The 15,944-nt window shown below is 40.3% G+C and overlaps 1 protein-coding gene across 2 annotated transcripts in view; it reads right to left on the bottom strand.

Moving 5' to 3' along the window:
• CDH13 (cadherin 13) overlaps window positions 1-15,944 on the bottom strand; it is a 691,633-nt gene that overhangs the window by 154,671 nt on the left and 521,018 nt on the right. For both annotated transcript variants that reach the window (XM_066583672.1, XM_066583671.1), the window contains exon 8: window positions 1,089-1,229. In XM_066583672.1, the coding sequence (XP_066439769.1) occupies window positions 1,089-1,229 (141 nt within the window). The remainder of the gene's footprint in view (window positions 1-1,088; window positions 1,230-15,944) is intronic.

Raw genomic sequence — 15,944 nt, forward strand, 5'->3', positions numbered from 1 at the left:
CTGCGTTATCTGTCAGGTACCGCTCCTGGAAGGGGAATACCCCAGAGGAGGATAGGGGTGGGGTCACTCTACAAACACTCTCACGAAACAGTACCTCTGCACGGTGATCTCAACCTTGTCTCTTCACTCTTACGCTCGCTCTCTCTCCTCTGGCTCTCACTCCTCCACTGGCATATAGATCCTCAAAAACCTCTCCTTCTCTTCCATTCTTAACCCAATGAGGGTTGAAGGTACCCCCATGTGGCTGGCACTCTTACTCAGGAACCCAGAAGAAGTGGGGATCTACCTCTAACCCCCTACAACACCCAAAACACTCATATTTATCATCTCTTACAGACCACATGACAGAATATAATTTAATACATTGCAGGCATCTCCCAGTCTCATGCAAACATTAACCTCTCACTTGCTGCAACTGTGCAATACATATAACCAAATGACTAGACAACTTTGCGCATCTACAAACGGCATGACATTTATGGAGGGGCCAGCAACATAGACTTCTGCCCACTACACCTGATATCACTAATTAGGGATCACAACATCTCAAATCCTCATGCCTTAAAGGTTACACCCAAAAATGTCAACAGTTGGTGAGCTGGAATTTATTTTGTAATTTTTCTTCTGCTGAGATTCCTAGTGATCTGTGCAATCTGTGCGAAACCTGGATGTGTTCAATTTCCCTGCAGCACCTCTACAGGGGAAAGGAGGTATTACAGTGTCCATTCACAACAGTAGATTGTTTCGGCAATGTAGGACAGAACAGGTTGTCCAGGGAGATAGGAGCCTTTGTAGTTGCTCTGAGCTCTGGACAGGATCCTGAAGTGGAGACCCAAAATCAATGGGTTGTCTGAGTAATGCAGGACTGGATGGGTCATTAATAGTGAGACATGACCTTTATAACTACTCTTCACTGCAGCTGAGAGATGAGAATCCTCAACAAAGGACCCCGCTCTGTTCACTCAGATATTCTTAATATGGGGTATGAAAAATGGGTTTTCAATGACCCCTTTAACTGTATATATCAAAGAAAACAACATAATATACATAAAATGTGGAAGAAAATGAGGTGACAAACCAGCGCTTACCTCTTTCTTGGTGAATTCTGGTGGGTGGTCATTCTTATCATCAATAACAATGGTGGCCGTGGCTGTACCAGTTAATCCCACATCCAAGCCGGCCATGTCCTTCGCCTCCACTAGCAGCTCATACTGTGGGGCTATCAATGTCTGGGGGGAAATAAGATATCAATAATTAGAATGACTGTACACAATAATCTAGTGCTAACACCGTCTTACTGCCTTGCAGAGATGTAGCAATTGTCAACATGACTGCTACAGTGTGATAACTTACATCCCCTGATCCAGCGGGTCACCTACTTTCAGCCCATAAACATTGCTCGTAGGTCTAAAAGTAGGTCTAATGTTTGTTACATTTGTACATTATAAAGTAGAACATACTTTATGCCTCTAGGCTGACAGGGTCTAACTTGAAGGCCAATTGGGCCTCAAAGCAAAATATGTAAGAGATCCCCCACCTACCATGTGCTGGTGCACCATTTGGTGGAGGGACCTTTAGCCCCTTCAAGTACTAGAGCCTAGGGGTGACTGATCCCTTTCCACCCTCTCTAGATACACCAATGTAGGTTGGTTTCATTTCTTGGATCTAACAATTCGATCCAACATTTTGTAAATACATATTTAACAAAACACCTTTGTAATTCAAAGAGCGTCTCTCACCAGTCAAAACATTTCATACTGGGATATCTTGGGGCAATAGGTAAGGTCAAGTCCCCTGCTGCAACCACCAAGTCATTATTGACTCCTAGGATGGAGTCACATTGTGCGTTTTCTTGGCAGACTGCTTTTGTGGGGTGGTTTGCCATTGCCTTCCCCAATCATCTTTTACCCCTCAGCAAGCTGGGCACTCATTTTATCGACCTCAGAAGGATGGAAGGCTGAGTCAACCTTGAGCCGGCTACCTGAACCACACGGGGATTGAACTCACAACCTTCAGGTCATGAGCGAGAGCTTAGGACTGTTTCTGCGTGGGGCAATAGAAAGGAAAAATTTACCGGACACAGTAAAAACTGAAAATACAGCACCAGAATCAAGCTTGGTATAAATACACAGCACCAGAACCAGTATAATAAATAGAATACCAAAATCACCAAGCTCAGTACATAAATACAACACCAAAACCAATCTCATAACATAAATACAGCACCGGAACCAGTTCAGTACATAGCTACAATACTAGAACCAAGCTTATAATAAATATAACACCAGAACCAAGCTCATAACATAAATACAGTAGCAGAACTAAGTGATTGTGTTGCAGAGCACCAATGGCTTCACAGTGGCACCTCTGGACATCAGATAAGAGGAGAGAGAGCAGAAGGAGGATGATTCATGTAGCTCCACAAGCCACTGCTGCGTAGAGGAAGAACATCTGGCCTGGTGGGTCTAAGAGGGAGCGATCTACCTCAGCCCTGTGGCCAGTGCCTTGCGCAACTGAACAGGTTGCACATAACTAAGGCCGGCCATGTTTCTTTACAAAAATACAGACAAGTGCTATGATATGGTCACACAGAGAGTGTAAGGTGTCGGGTCCCCAAGCAGCACAGGTTATATGAGGGGCTGCTGATAAGTCTTTGGCTTTACCCAGAAAGAAACGAGATGGGAAGATGAAACTTTACATTTTTTTCCACATCCTCTCCACTGATGCCCACACACTTCTTACATCGGTATTCCAAGTTCTGTAAGCCTTGCAAAAAGAAGGATTTCAGTTGTGCCTCAAACCAGTCATCTGTAGCGGCCATGGTATCAGAAATGGTGTAAAATTTGGTACCCTTGAGGTGTTTCTTCAGGTTTGGAAACAGATGATAGTCAGAGGGAGCTAGATCTGGTGAATAAGGTGGGTGGTCAACCAGCTGGAAGCCTAGTTGCACCAGTTTTGCCGTGGTCGCTTGTGCAGTGTGAGCGGAGGCGTTGTCTTGCAGGAACAAGATTCCTTTGGACAGCTTGCTGCGCCTTTTGGCTTTCAGAGCTGCCTTCAATTGGTCCAAAAGTTCAATGTAATACCTTGCATTGATGGTAGAACCATTGTGAAGGTAGTCCACTAGCAGCACGCCCTCCTTATCCCAGGACACAGACGCCATCACATTAGTGGCTGACCTTCTTTGGGTGAGGAGAACCACTGTGCCGCCACTCTTCTGACTGCTCCTTGGTTTCAGAGTCATACAAATAAATCCAGGCCTCATCCATGGTGACCAGCCGATCCAGGAAGTTCTTATCAGTCCAGAAACGCTGACAAATGGACCGGGAAGTTTTCACTTGCATACTTTTCTGATCTGTTGTCAAACATTTGGAGACCCACTGTGCAGATAGCTTCTTCATGGATAATGACACAAACACGTTCACCAGAAATCCCCATGATGTCTGCTATTCCTTTAGCTTTAGTATGAGGTTGTGCAGAGAATCGACGATCTCCGGAACAACCACCTCTCTCGGTCGTCCAGGACGTTCCTCATCATTGGTGCTGAAGTGGCCCCTTTTAAATTTGGCAACCCAGTTCTTAACTGTAGAATATGAAGGGCATTGACCCCCCAATGTCTGCCACATATCACCATGAATATCCTTCGTGGACTTTCCTTGCAGAAACAAGAATTGTATCACTCCTCTGCTCTCATTTGCTGTGAATATCGCCTTAGACTCCGCCATTTGTTTTCCCGCGTGCCGAGATCACTGTTACCATAAGCTACAAACACAACATTTTGAAAACATACATTAGACACATAAGGCTTTCATGGAATGTAACATCCGTTACCATAGAAACAAACAAAGAACACAAACCCAAAGACTTATCAGCAGCCCCTCGTATTAGGATATATGCGTCTATCCTTGTAGTAAGTAGCACCCCAATTACTTGCGTCACATAAGTATAGTCAGATGACCAATAAAGTATTATGGAGTGAGAAGAGATAATAGAAATTGGTAGAAAGGGAACTGGATTACCCGGCAGCACTGAGAATTATTAATGGCAGGCTGTATGTGATGGTACTAAATGGGGATAGATACAAGTGGAAGGACAATAAGTGCTGCTTGGAGGAGGAATATTGCTACAGTGGCAGCACAGAGTATTTCAGGAGATGAGTGTGCTAATTTTGTGAGCGGCAGTGCACTTCAATATTACAATCAGGGCCAGCTTTAGGTTTATGTGGGCCCTTGGGCGACAAAGTAAAAGTGCTCCCCCTTAGTAATTTCTAGGCTCCGCTCTCCAACCTTAATTTATAAGCCCTGCGGTGCCCCCTCAGCAATTTATAGGTGCCTTTGCCCTCATTTAGTAATTTATAGGCTCCACTGTGCCCACTGAGTAATTAATAGGCTCTGCTGTGCCCTCTCAGTAATTAAAAAGCCCTGCTGTGACCTCTTAGTAATTTATAGGCCCTGCAATGCTCACTTAGTAACATACAGATCCCGCTGTGCCCCTTTCGTTATTTATAGGCCCCATTGTGCCTTGGCTCTTCTGGCACGGATCATGCAGATCAAACCAAACAGCTTGATGACATCACTGTACCACCAAAATGACTAAAGGCATTGGGCAGTGGAGCAGGAAGCACTCAGCATTCTGCACTGGCGATGTCATCGTCCATTGTATCTGTGTCTTTAAGATGTGGTTACAATTGATTTGAAAGAACCCCAATGATCCCACCCTCTGGGTGGGTTTTCCCCCAGGCTCATTGGCATCTTCATGGATTTGCTGGGTGCTGCTGCGGGCCCAGATGGCAATGCTGTATGAGACAGGCCCTTGTGATGTGAAGACTGAAGTTGAGTATGTAAAGGGTGGAACAGAGCCAAGTAAGGAGTCAAAGACCACAGACAAGCACTTGGGTGCACTTTCTGCTGCTGCCCGGGGCTACATGTAATCAAGGAGCTCTCGTCGCAGTTCCGACCTTACAGTTATTTGAGAAACAGGTATAATTTGAGGAGAAAAATAAAGTTATATGGAAGCCGTTCACACTCAGAAACCAAAGGAAAATCTGCTGCCTCAGCTATTCCAAAACATTAGTTTTCAGATTAGAACGGAAACATCAGGGATACATTAGTCCTATTCCCCAGCAGGGAGCGCGGCGCCCGCAGAGATGGCACACAGAGAAAAGGAAGCTCCACCGCCTGAAAACACCAACGACAGCAGAACAGCAGAGCCCCTCACTGCCGGCGTCACCGGCTCTTGTCTTTAATAGATTGTGCCTTTCTTCATAGAAGAGCGGTTTTCAATATGATGATTTCTGTGCCAATTTACCAGTTAATGTTGTTTTACACAGAACCGTTCCATGAGTGTCTGAACAGAGAGGTCCTGATTGTTCCCAGACAGGTGTGAGAAGTCAGAGAGGAAGACGGAGAAAGACGAGCAAACCCTAAAAATAGATTACCTTCTAACAAAACAAAAGGTACAATGTAAAAAGAGGCGTTCATGTCAAGGTAAATTTATGTGAGATTTGAAAAGTAGTGATATGCTATCTATAGGGGGCAGTATTATAGTATATTTTTGTACATAGGAGGCAGTATTATGGTTGTTATATTCTTGTACATAGGAGCAGTATTATAGTAGTTATATTCTTGTACATAGGGGGCAGTATTATAGTAGTTATATTCTTGTACATAGGGGGCAGTATTATAGTAGTGATATTCTTGTACATAGGGAGCAGTATTATAGTAGTTATATTCTTGTACATAGGGGGGCAGTATTATAGTAGTTATATTCTTGTACATAGGGGGCAGTATTATGGTTGTTATATTCTTGTACATAGGGGGCAGTATTATAGTAGTTATATTCTTGTACATAGGGGGCAGTATTATAGTAGTTATATTCTTGTACATAGGGGGGCAGTATTATAGTAGTTATATTCTTGTACATAGGGGGGCAGTATTATAGTAGTTATATTCTTGTACATAGAGGGCAGTATTATAGCAGTTATATTCTTGTACATAGGGGGCAGTATTATAGCAGTTATATTCTTGTACATAGGGGGCAGTATTATAGTATATTCTTGTACATAGGAGGCAGTATTATGGTTGTTATATTATTGTACATAGGGAGCAGTATTATAGTAGTTATATTCTTGTACATAGGGGGCAGTATTATAGTAGTTATATTCTTGTACATAGGGGGCAGTATTATAGTAGTTATATTCTTGTACATAGGGGGCAGTATTATAGTAGTTATATTCTTGTACATAGGGAGCAGTATTATAGTAGTTATATTCTTGTACATAGGGAGCAGTATTATAGTAGTTATATTCTTGTACATAGGGGCAGTATTATAGTAGTTATATTCTTGTACATAGGGAGCAGTATTATAGTAGTTATATTCTTGTACATAGGGAGCAGTATTATAGTAGTTATATTCTTGTACATAGGGGGCAGTATTATAGTAGTTATATTCTTGTACATAGGAGGCAGTATTATAGTAGTTATATTCTTGTACATAGGGGTCAGTATTATAGTAGTTATATTCTTGTACACAGGGGGCAGTATTATAGTAGTTATATTCTTGTACATAGGGGACAGTATTATAGTAGTTATATTCTTGTACATAGGAGTAGTATTATAGTAGTTATATTCTTGTACATAGGAGGCAGTATTATAGTAGTTATATTCTTGTACATAGGGGGCAGTATTATAGTAGTTATATTCTTGTACATAGGAGGTAGTATTATAGTAGTTATATTATTGTTCATAGTGGCAGTATTATAGTAGTTATATTCTTGTACATAGGGGGCAGTATTATAGTAGTTATATTCTTGTACATAGGGAGCAGTATTATAGTAGTTATATTCTTGTACATAGGGAGCAGTATTATAGTAGTTATATTCTTGTACATAGGGGGTAGTATTATAGTAGTTATATTCTTGTACATAGGGGGCAGTATTATAGTAGTTATATTCTTGTACATAGGGGGCAGTATTATAGTAGTTATATTCTTGTACATAGGGAGCAGTATTATAATAGTTATATTCTTGTACATAGGAGCAGTATTATAGTAGTTATATTCTTGTACATTGGGGGCAGTATTATAGTAGTGATATTCTTGTACATAGGGGGCAGTATTATAGTAGTTATATTCTTGTACACAGGGAGCAGTATTATAGTAGTTATATTCTTGTACATAGGAGGCAGTATTATAGTAGTTATATTCTTGTACATAGGGGGCAGTATTATAGTAGTTATATTCTTGTACATAGGAGGCAGTATTATAGTAGTTATATTCTTGTACATGGGGGACAGTATTATAGTAGTTATATTCTTGTACATAGGGGGCAGTATTATAGTAGTTATATTCTTGTACATAGGGAGCAGTATTATAGTAGTTATATTCTTGTACATAGGGGGGCAGTATTATAGTAGTTATATTCTTGTACATAGGGGGCAGTATTATAGCAGTTATATTCTTGTACATAGGGGGCAGTATTATAGCAGTTATATTCTTGTACATAGGGGGCAGTATTATAGTATATTCTTGTACATAGGAGGCAGTATTATGGTTGTTATATTCTTGTACATAGGAGGCAGTATTATAGTAGTTATATTCTTGTACATAAGGAGCAGTATTATAGTAGTTATATTCTTGTACATAGGGGGCAGTATTATAGTAGTTATATTCTTGTACATAGGGGGCAGTATTATAGTAGTTATATTCTTGTACATAGGGGGCAGTATTATAGTAGTTATATTCTTGTACATAGGGAGCAGTATTATAGTAGTTATATTCTTGTACATAGGGAGCAGTATTATAGTAGTTATATTCTTGTACATAGGGGGCAGTATTATAGTAGTTATATTCTTGTACATAGGAGGCAGTATTATAGTAGTTATATTCTTGTACATAGGGGTCAGTATTATAGTAGTTATATTCTTGTACACAGGGGGCAGTATTATAGTAGTTATATTCTTGTACATAGGGGACAGTATTATAGTAGTTATATTCTTGTACATAGGAGTAGTATTATAGTAGTTATATTCTTGTACATAGGAGGCAGTATTATAGTAGTTATATTCTTGTACATAGGGGGCAGTATTATAGTAGTTATATTCTTGTACATAGGAGGTAGTATTATAGTAGTTATATTATTGTTCATAGTGGCAGTATTATAGTAGTTATATTCTTGTACATAGGGGGCAGTATTATAGTAGTTATATTCTTGTACATAGGGAGCAGTATTATAGTAGTTATATTCTTGTACATAGGGAGCAGTATTATAGTAGTTATATTATTGTACATAGGGGGTAGTATTATAGTAGTTATATTCTTGTACATAGGGAGCAGTATTATAGTAGTTATATTCTTGTACATAGGGGGCAGTATTATAGTAGTTATATTCTTGTACATAGGGAGCAGTATTATAATAGTTATATTCTTGTACATAGGAGCAGTATTATAGTAGTTATATTCTTGTACATTGGGGGCAGTATTATAGTAGTGATATTCTTGTACATAGGGGGCAGTATTATAGTAGTTATATTCTTGTACACAGGGAGCAGTATTATAGTAGTTATATTCTTGTACATAGGAGGCAGTATTATAGTAGTTATATTCTTGTACATAGGGGCCAGTATTATAGTAGTTATATTCTTGTACATAGGAGGCAGTATTATAGTAGTTATATTCTTGTACATGGGGGACAGTATTATAGTAGTTATATTCTTGTACATGGGGGGCAGTATTATAGTAGTTATATTCTTGTACATAGGGGGCAGTATTATAGTAGTTTTATTCTTGTACATAGGGGGCAGTATTATAGTAGTTATATTCTTGTACATAGGGGCAGTATTATAGTAGTTATATTCTTGTACATAGGGGGCGGTATTATAGTAGTTATATTCTTGTACATAGGAGGCGGTATTATAGTAGTTATATTCTTGTACATAGGGGCAGTATTATAGTAGTTATATTCTTGTACATAGGGGGCAGTATTATAGTAGTTATATTCTTGTACATAGAGGGCAGTATTATAGTAGTTATATTCTTGTACATAGGGGCAGTATTATAGTAGTTATATTCTTGTACATAGGGAGCAGTATTATAGTAGTTATATTTTTGTACATAGGAGCTGTATTATAGTAGTTATATTCTTGTACATAGGGGCAGTATTATAGTAGTTATATTCTTGTACATAGGGGGCAGTATTATAGTAGTTATATTCTTGTACATAGTGGCAGTATTATAGTAGTTATATTCTTGTACATAGGGGGCAGTATTATAGTAGTTATATTCTTGTACATAGGGGGCAGTATTATAGTAGTTATATTCTTGTACATAGATGCAGTATTATAGTACTTATATTCTTGTACATAGGGGCAGTATTATAGTAGTTATATTCTTGTACATAGGGGGGCAGTATTATAGTAGTTATATTCTTGTACATAGGGGGCAGTATTATAGTAGTTATATTCTTGTACATAGGGGCAGTATTATAGTAGTTATATTCTTGTACATAGGGAGCAGTATTATAGTAGTTATATTTTTGTACATAGGAGCTGTATTATAGTAGTTATATTCTTGTACATAGGGGCAGTATTATAGTAGTTATATTCTTGTACATAGGGGGCAGTATTATAGTAGTTATATTCTTGTACATAGTGGCAGTATTATAGTAGTTATATTCTTGTACATAGGGGGCAGTATTATAGTAGTTATATTCTTGTACATAGGGGGCAGTATTATAGTAGTTATATTCTTGTACATAGATGCAGTATTATAGTACTTATATTCTTGTACATAGGGGCAGTATTATAGTAGTTATATTCTTGTACATAGGGGGGCAGTATTATAGTAGTTATATTCTTGTACATAGGGGGCAGTATTATAGTAGTTATATTCTTGTACATAGGGGCCAGTATTATAGTAGTTATATTCTTGTACATAGGAGGCAGTATTATAGTAGTTATATTCTTGTACATGGGGGACAGTATTATAGTAGTTATATTCTTGTACATGGGGGGCAGTATTATAGTAGTTATATTCTTGTACATAGGGGGCAGTATTATAGTAGTTTTATTCTTGTACATAGGGGGCAGTATTATAGTAGTTATATTCTTGTACATAGGGGCAGTATTATAGTAGTTATATTCTTGTACATAGGGGGCGGTATTATAGTAGTTATATTCTTGTACATAGGAGGCGGTATTATAGTAGTTATATTCTTGTACATAGGGGCAGTATTATAGTAGTTATATTCTTGTACATAGGGGGCAGTATTATAGTAGTTATATTCTTGTACATAGAGGGCAGTATTATAGTAGTTATATTCTTGTACATAGGGGCAGTATTATAGTAGTTATATTCTTGTACATAGGGAGCAGTATTATAGTAGTTATATTTTTGTACATAGGAGCTGTATTATAGTAGTTATATTCTTGTACATAGGGGCAGTATTATAGTAGTTATATTCTTGTACATAGGGGGCAGTATTATAGTAGTTATATTCTTGTACATAGTGGCAGTATTATAGTAGTTATATTCTTGTACATAGGGGGCAGTATTATAGTAGTTATATTCTTGTACATAGGGGGCAGTATTATAGTAGTTATATTCTTGTACATAGATGCAGTATTATAGTACTTATATTCTTGTACATAGGGGCAGTATTATAGTAGTTATATTCTTGTACATAGGGGGGCAGTATTATAGTAGTTATATTCTTGTACATAGGGGGCAGTATTATAGTAGTTATATTCTTGTACATAGGGGCAGTATTATAGTAGTTATATTCTTGTACATAGGGAGCAGTATTATAGTAGTTATATTTTTGTACATAGGAGCTGTATTATAGTAGTTATATTCTTGTACATAGGGGCAGTATTATAGTAGTTATATTCTTGTACATAGGGGGCAGTATTATAGTAGTTATATTCTTGTACATAGTGGCAGTATTATAGTAGTTATATTCTTGTACATAGGGGGCAGTATTATAGTAGTTATATTCTTGTACATAGGGGGCAGTATTATAGTAGTTATATTCTTGTACATAGATGCAGTATTATAGTACTTATATTCTTGTACATAGGGGCAGTATTATAGTAGTTATATTCTTGTACATAGGGGGGCAGTATTATAGTAGTTATATTCTTGTACATAGGGGGCAGTATTATAGTAGTTATATTCTTGTACATAGGGGCAGTATTATAGTAGTTATATTCTTGTACATAGGGAGCAGTATTATAGTAGTTATATTTTTGTACATAGGAGCTGTATTATAGTAGTTATATTCTTGTACATAGGGGCAGTATTATAGTAGTTATATTCTTGTACATAGGGGGCAGTATTATAGTAGTTATATTCTTGTACATAGTGGCAGTATTATAGTAGTTATATTCTTGTACATAGGGGGCAGTATTATAGTAGTTATATTCTTGTACATAGGGGGCAGTATTATAGTAGTTATATTCTTGTACATAGATGCAGTATTATAGTACTTATATTCTTGTACATAGGGGCAGTATTATAGTAGTTATATTCTTGTACATAGGGGGGCAGTATTATAGTAGTTATATTCTTGTACATAGGGGGCAGTATTATAGTAGTTATATTCTTGTACATAGGAGGCATTATTATAGCAGTTATATTCTTTTACATAGTGGACAGTAATATTGTAGTTATATTGTAAGGCAATATTCTAGTATTTACATTCTTGTAGCTAGTCACATTCCCATTTCAGGACCTCGGAGAGCAACATGAAAACCACAGTTACGGCAGACTAATTGATAAAGCTATGATATATAAATGGAAAAGGCTACATGTTGCTGTATAATAGCCGAGAGGTTACGCTGTCATTGTGCTTTAGACTAGGTCTTCTCTATTATATATAATGATTCTGACCTGTTAACGACTAGTTCTCATTAACAAGATGGCATTTGCAGTAGTATGTTTTTAAAAGGCAGAAAATATAGCCAAGCTATTAGCTGTATCTGTGGTCTTAGAAGTCAAAATATAGTCAGCACTCTTCTGCAATTTAAGATGATAAATGTAATGTGCTCCACATAAGAGATGGAGATTGGAGGGTCATCTAACGATTACAGGTTACAGAGCCCACAGAATCAATGAGGTTTCAAATAATTGTGTTTGCCTTTTGTGCTTCATTGCTGTTCTTGGCTTATTCTCTGACTTTTCACATCACCAGAGAATCCAAATTTACATGAGTGATTGGAAGAGGACATAAAGCTTCTCGTGCATAAATTACACCCGTGACCCCGGAGCGCAGCATAAAATCACGTGACAAGTTATTCGTGGATTGATTTCACTGTGAATCCACATTAGTTGGGAAAATCCAGCAATCGGAGCGACTTCCAACGAGGCCGGGTCATCCTTGTTAGACTATCCGGGCCAGTCACTGCACTCCTTCAAATCAATGCCTGATCCTTTATACAGGTCTGTAAAGCAATGATTGCAATTGAAAACCAAGCTAGAATCCATACACAGACAGCTGTTTCAGGGTTTTTGCTCTACAGACCTGTATGAAGGGTCAAGCATTGAGTTGAAGAAATTCTGCCATCCAATAGGTGGCGCTGCAGATGTATTGTTCTATCTTCCTTATTTGCATATTACCCAGAGGAACATGGATGGCCTTATAAGTCTCCTCACTCAGCTTCTAGATCAGGGGTGTCAAACTCATTTTCACCGAGGGCCACATCAGGCTTATGGTGACCTTCAAAGGGCCGATTGTAAGGCTGCCTGCAGACGGCCGAGTCGGATCCCCCTGCGAGAATTCTCGCAGCAGGACCCGACCCGAGCCCCTGCAGGGACCAGTGTGGAACTCACCTGCGCCCGCGGCTCCGTCTCTGTGATGTGCCGGCTGCCGGCGCGTGCGCAGAGCGGAGCCAGCAGCCGGGGAGTGACATTTTTGTGCGGGCGTCTGCAAGACCCGCACAGAAATAGAGCATGCCACGATTTGTTTTCCGTGCGAGATTTCACACGGACAAATCGTGGGCGTCTGCATAGGATTGCGTTTTCTAACGCCATCCTATGGCAGCTTCCACAGGCAGAAATTCTGCAGGAAATCCATGTGCAGGGGGCCTAAGGCTGTATAGTAAGGGCTTGTTCACACAAGCGTATTTGCGTACATAATATGCAGTGAATAGAAGCCCCCCCTTTAGTAATAATAATAAGCCCCCCTCCAGTAATAATAATGAGCCCCCCCTCAGTAGTAATAAGCCTCCCTCAGTAATAATAGTTCCCCCCCAACCCATATACTTACCTCCGTCTTGCTGTCAGCGCTGCTCCTCCTCTGCTTGCGCTGAGCCCGGATGCACACTGATGTCAGTGTGTGCGCCCGGCATGCTTCCTCCCCGAGTCCTCTCCTGCGGAACTGATGAGCAGGGGACTCAGGGGAGGAGGATCCCGGCTGCACACTGACGTCAGTATGCGCCGGGATCAGTGCTAATAGCACGATTACCAGCGGCGAGATGCGGCACCCTTGCTGATCATCGCTGCAGTGGTGAGTGGCGTCGGCACGCCCCGGGCCACATAACATGAGGCAGCGGGCTAGATTCGGCCCACGGGCCTTGTGTTTGACACATATTTTCTAGATGCTCTCCCTAAGGGGAGATGTTACCCCTCCCGAAATAAATCCCGTCCACAGTTGAAGGTTAAGATAAGAGGATAACAGCTTTTTACTGACTTAAGACAAGATAACGTGCTGCAGAAAGTCATCATAGACAAGTTAAGCTTTGCTACATCCATAGCTTTCCTGTTTTCATGTTCTCATTATAGATAAGTGCCCAGAACCAAGATATTCTAACACTTGCTCCCCAGAAGCTCCTGAGCATTGTCCAGCCATACTGGCTCATAGGCTGTAATTCCCTTGGCGTAATGCAGAGGCAAAAAGATTGTTATTCACAGCACTGAGATATATAAATGTTAATCATAGTAGTTAAAAACATATATACCATCGAGCGCACGTATTTCTGCGGAGCGCGGAGACATAAAACATAATCCTTCAAAGTGCAGAAAATGAGTCAGCGTGAAGCAGACATAAAACCCGCGCCCGTGTCCTTTACCGTACATGAGATTAGTACATGGCTATAAATACAATGTCTCCCCCCTCCCTTGAATTCCTCGTCCTATCTTTGCCCCCTGCTGAGGTTCCACTGTCGCAAATGTAGAAAACGTTTTGCAAGAGGGTGTTATTCGCCGCTCATCTCCAGGTACCGAACCAGATTATTGGTAAAGTCAGCTGGAGACCATCGTAACGGGAGAAGATAAATAGCTGAGCTAAGAAATAGACAATTACCGTGGACTCGGGTAAGACGCACGAAGAGCGTGAAGGTAAAAAAAAACAATATTGAAGGTCTGTAAACAGAGGCGCAAAGTCGATGGTAAATAATCTCTCCCAGCGAATGCATTAGGGCTTGAGTATTGATTGCATATCTTATGGCATGTTGTAGTTAAAGGGGTTTTCTGCCCTTTTTTTAACTGATGACCTATCCTCTGGGTAGGTCATCAGTAGGTAAAGGATTAGGGTTCGCCACTTGGGTCCCCCGTCCATCAGATGTCAGTGCAATGGGCTGGATGTTGTCATCAGCGCTCACCGCAGGAAGTGGGAACACCGGTTGTCTTCTTCTTCTTGCTTCTCTTACGGTTGGGATGGTAAATCCAGTCTTGACCAAAAGGGAAGCAGGAAGTAGAAGAGCAACATGGAGCTTCCATTGATTTCTATGGAAGTGGAGCCAACGCTCACACTTTCTACTCTGAAGAGTGATGATGACGTCTGGGCAAAGGATCGGAGGATTAGCTGATAGACAAGGATCCTGAGTGGCAGACCCCACATCCATCCAAAAGATAGGTCATCAGTTGAAAAAAAGGGCAGACAACTCCTTTAATGTTAGCGTGGATCATGTACAGCTCAACACATACAGGGCAAACTAGAATGGTCTGATACTCTCCCTGACAACTTGCGCAGTTCACAGAGTCGTACTTCAGAGAAGGGGTTTCTTACTATGATTCAGGCAAGTAACACACTCAACCTAGAAGATGTATGACCTCCACCCCCCAACTTCTTGCATCTATAGCCTCTGTAAGTCCTGATAAGACACACACTCCCCATTAATGAATTTCACTAACTCCTCCCCCTGGTCAGTCGATACCTCACTTCTCCATGACTGCTTGGGCTTGCTCTTCCCCTAGCATGGTTACTCATTATTATTCTGACCTTTTGCATGGCCACTAAAGGCATAACTTGAAGCTGTTGGACTCCAATGCAAATTCTTCAATAGGACCCCCAATGCTTCATTCATAGTACGGGTCTTCCCTTTTAGGCTGAAGAAGAACTTTATTGGCCCCTTAAGGCTACAGGACCCTGGAGTCATTGTCATTAATGTGGTTACTCCCTTGCTGGATTCCACTTCTCCAGAGGAACTTCATTGTTAGCAAACAAAAGGTTGAAGAATTGGGAATCATACCATTCACAATAGGTGATGGTCACAGCTCACCTCCTCTGCCTCCCTGTACAGGTAACAGAGCAAACCCACAACACTCTCCCATAGAAGTCAATAAAGAGCTCCAGTCTACGCTTTTTCTGCAGAGAGGGCATGTTTATTTGTACAAGGGACATACAGATGCAGCGATTGACTTCTATGGGGACCTTTGTGTGCATGTGCAAAATACGGAAATGTGAACAAACCCCTTGAAATCAACGGCTTCTATTCTCTGCGTATCGCGCAATGCTAATATTGGTGCCCAAATACATCCATGTGAAGCCGGCCGTAGACCTGCCGATTCTGGTATGGAATTCCACAGCTACAGATTTGGCTGCGTCCTGCGGAGTAATTCGCTCCCGCGTGAAAGGTGCCTTATAGCAGACCAGAGCCTGAGACGTCTTCGCTCCGCGACAGCGTGCAATCATTTTTATCATCTCCTCATCGCGGCTTTTACTGAAAATATTTAAT

The sequence above is a fragment of the Eleutherodactylus coqui genome, chromosome 11 (genome assembly GCF_035609145.1).
Source record: "Eleutherodactylus coqui strain aEleCoq1 chromosome 11, aEleCoq1.hap1, whole genome shotgun sequence".
NCBI classification, from domain to species: domain Eukaryota; kingdom Metazoa; phylum Chordata; class Amphibia; order Anura; family Eleutherodactylidae; genus Eleutherodactylus; species Eleutherodactylus coqui.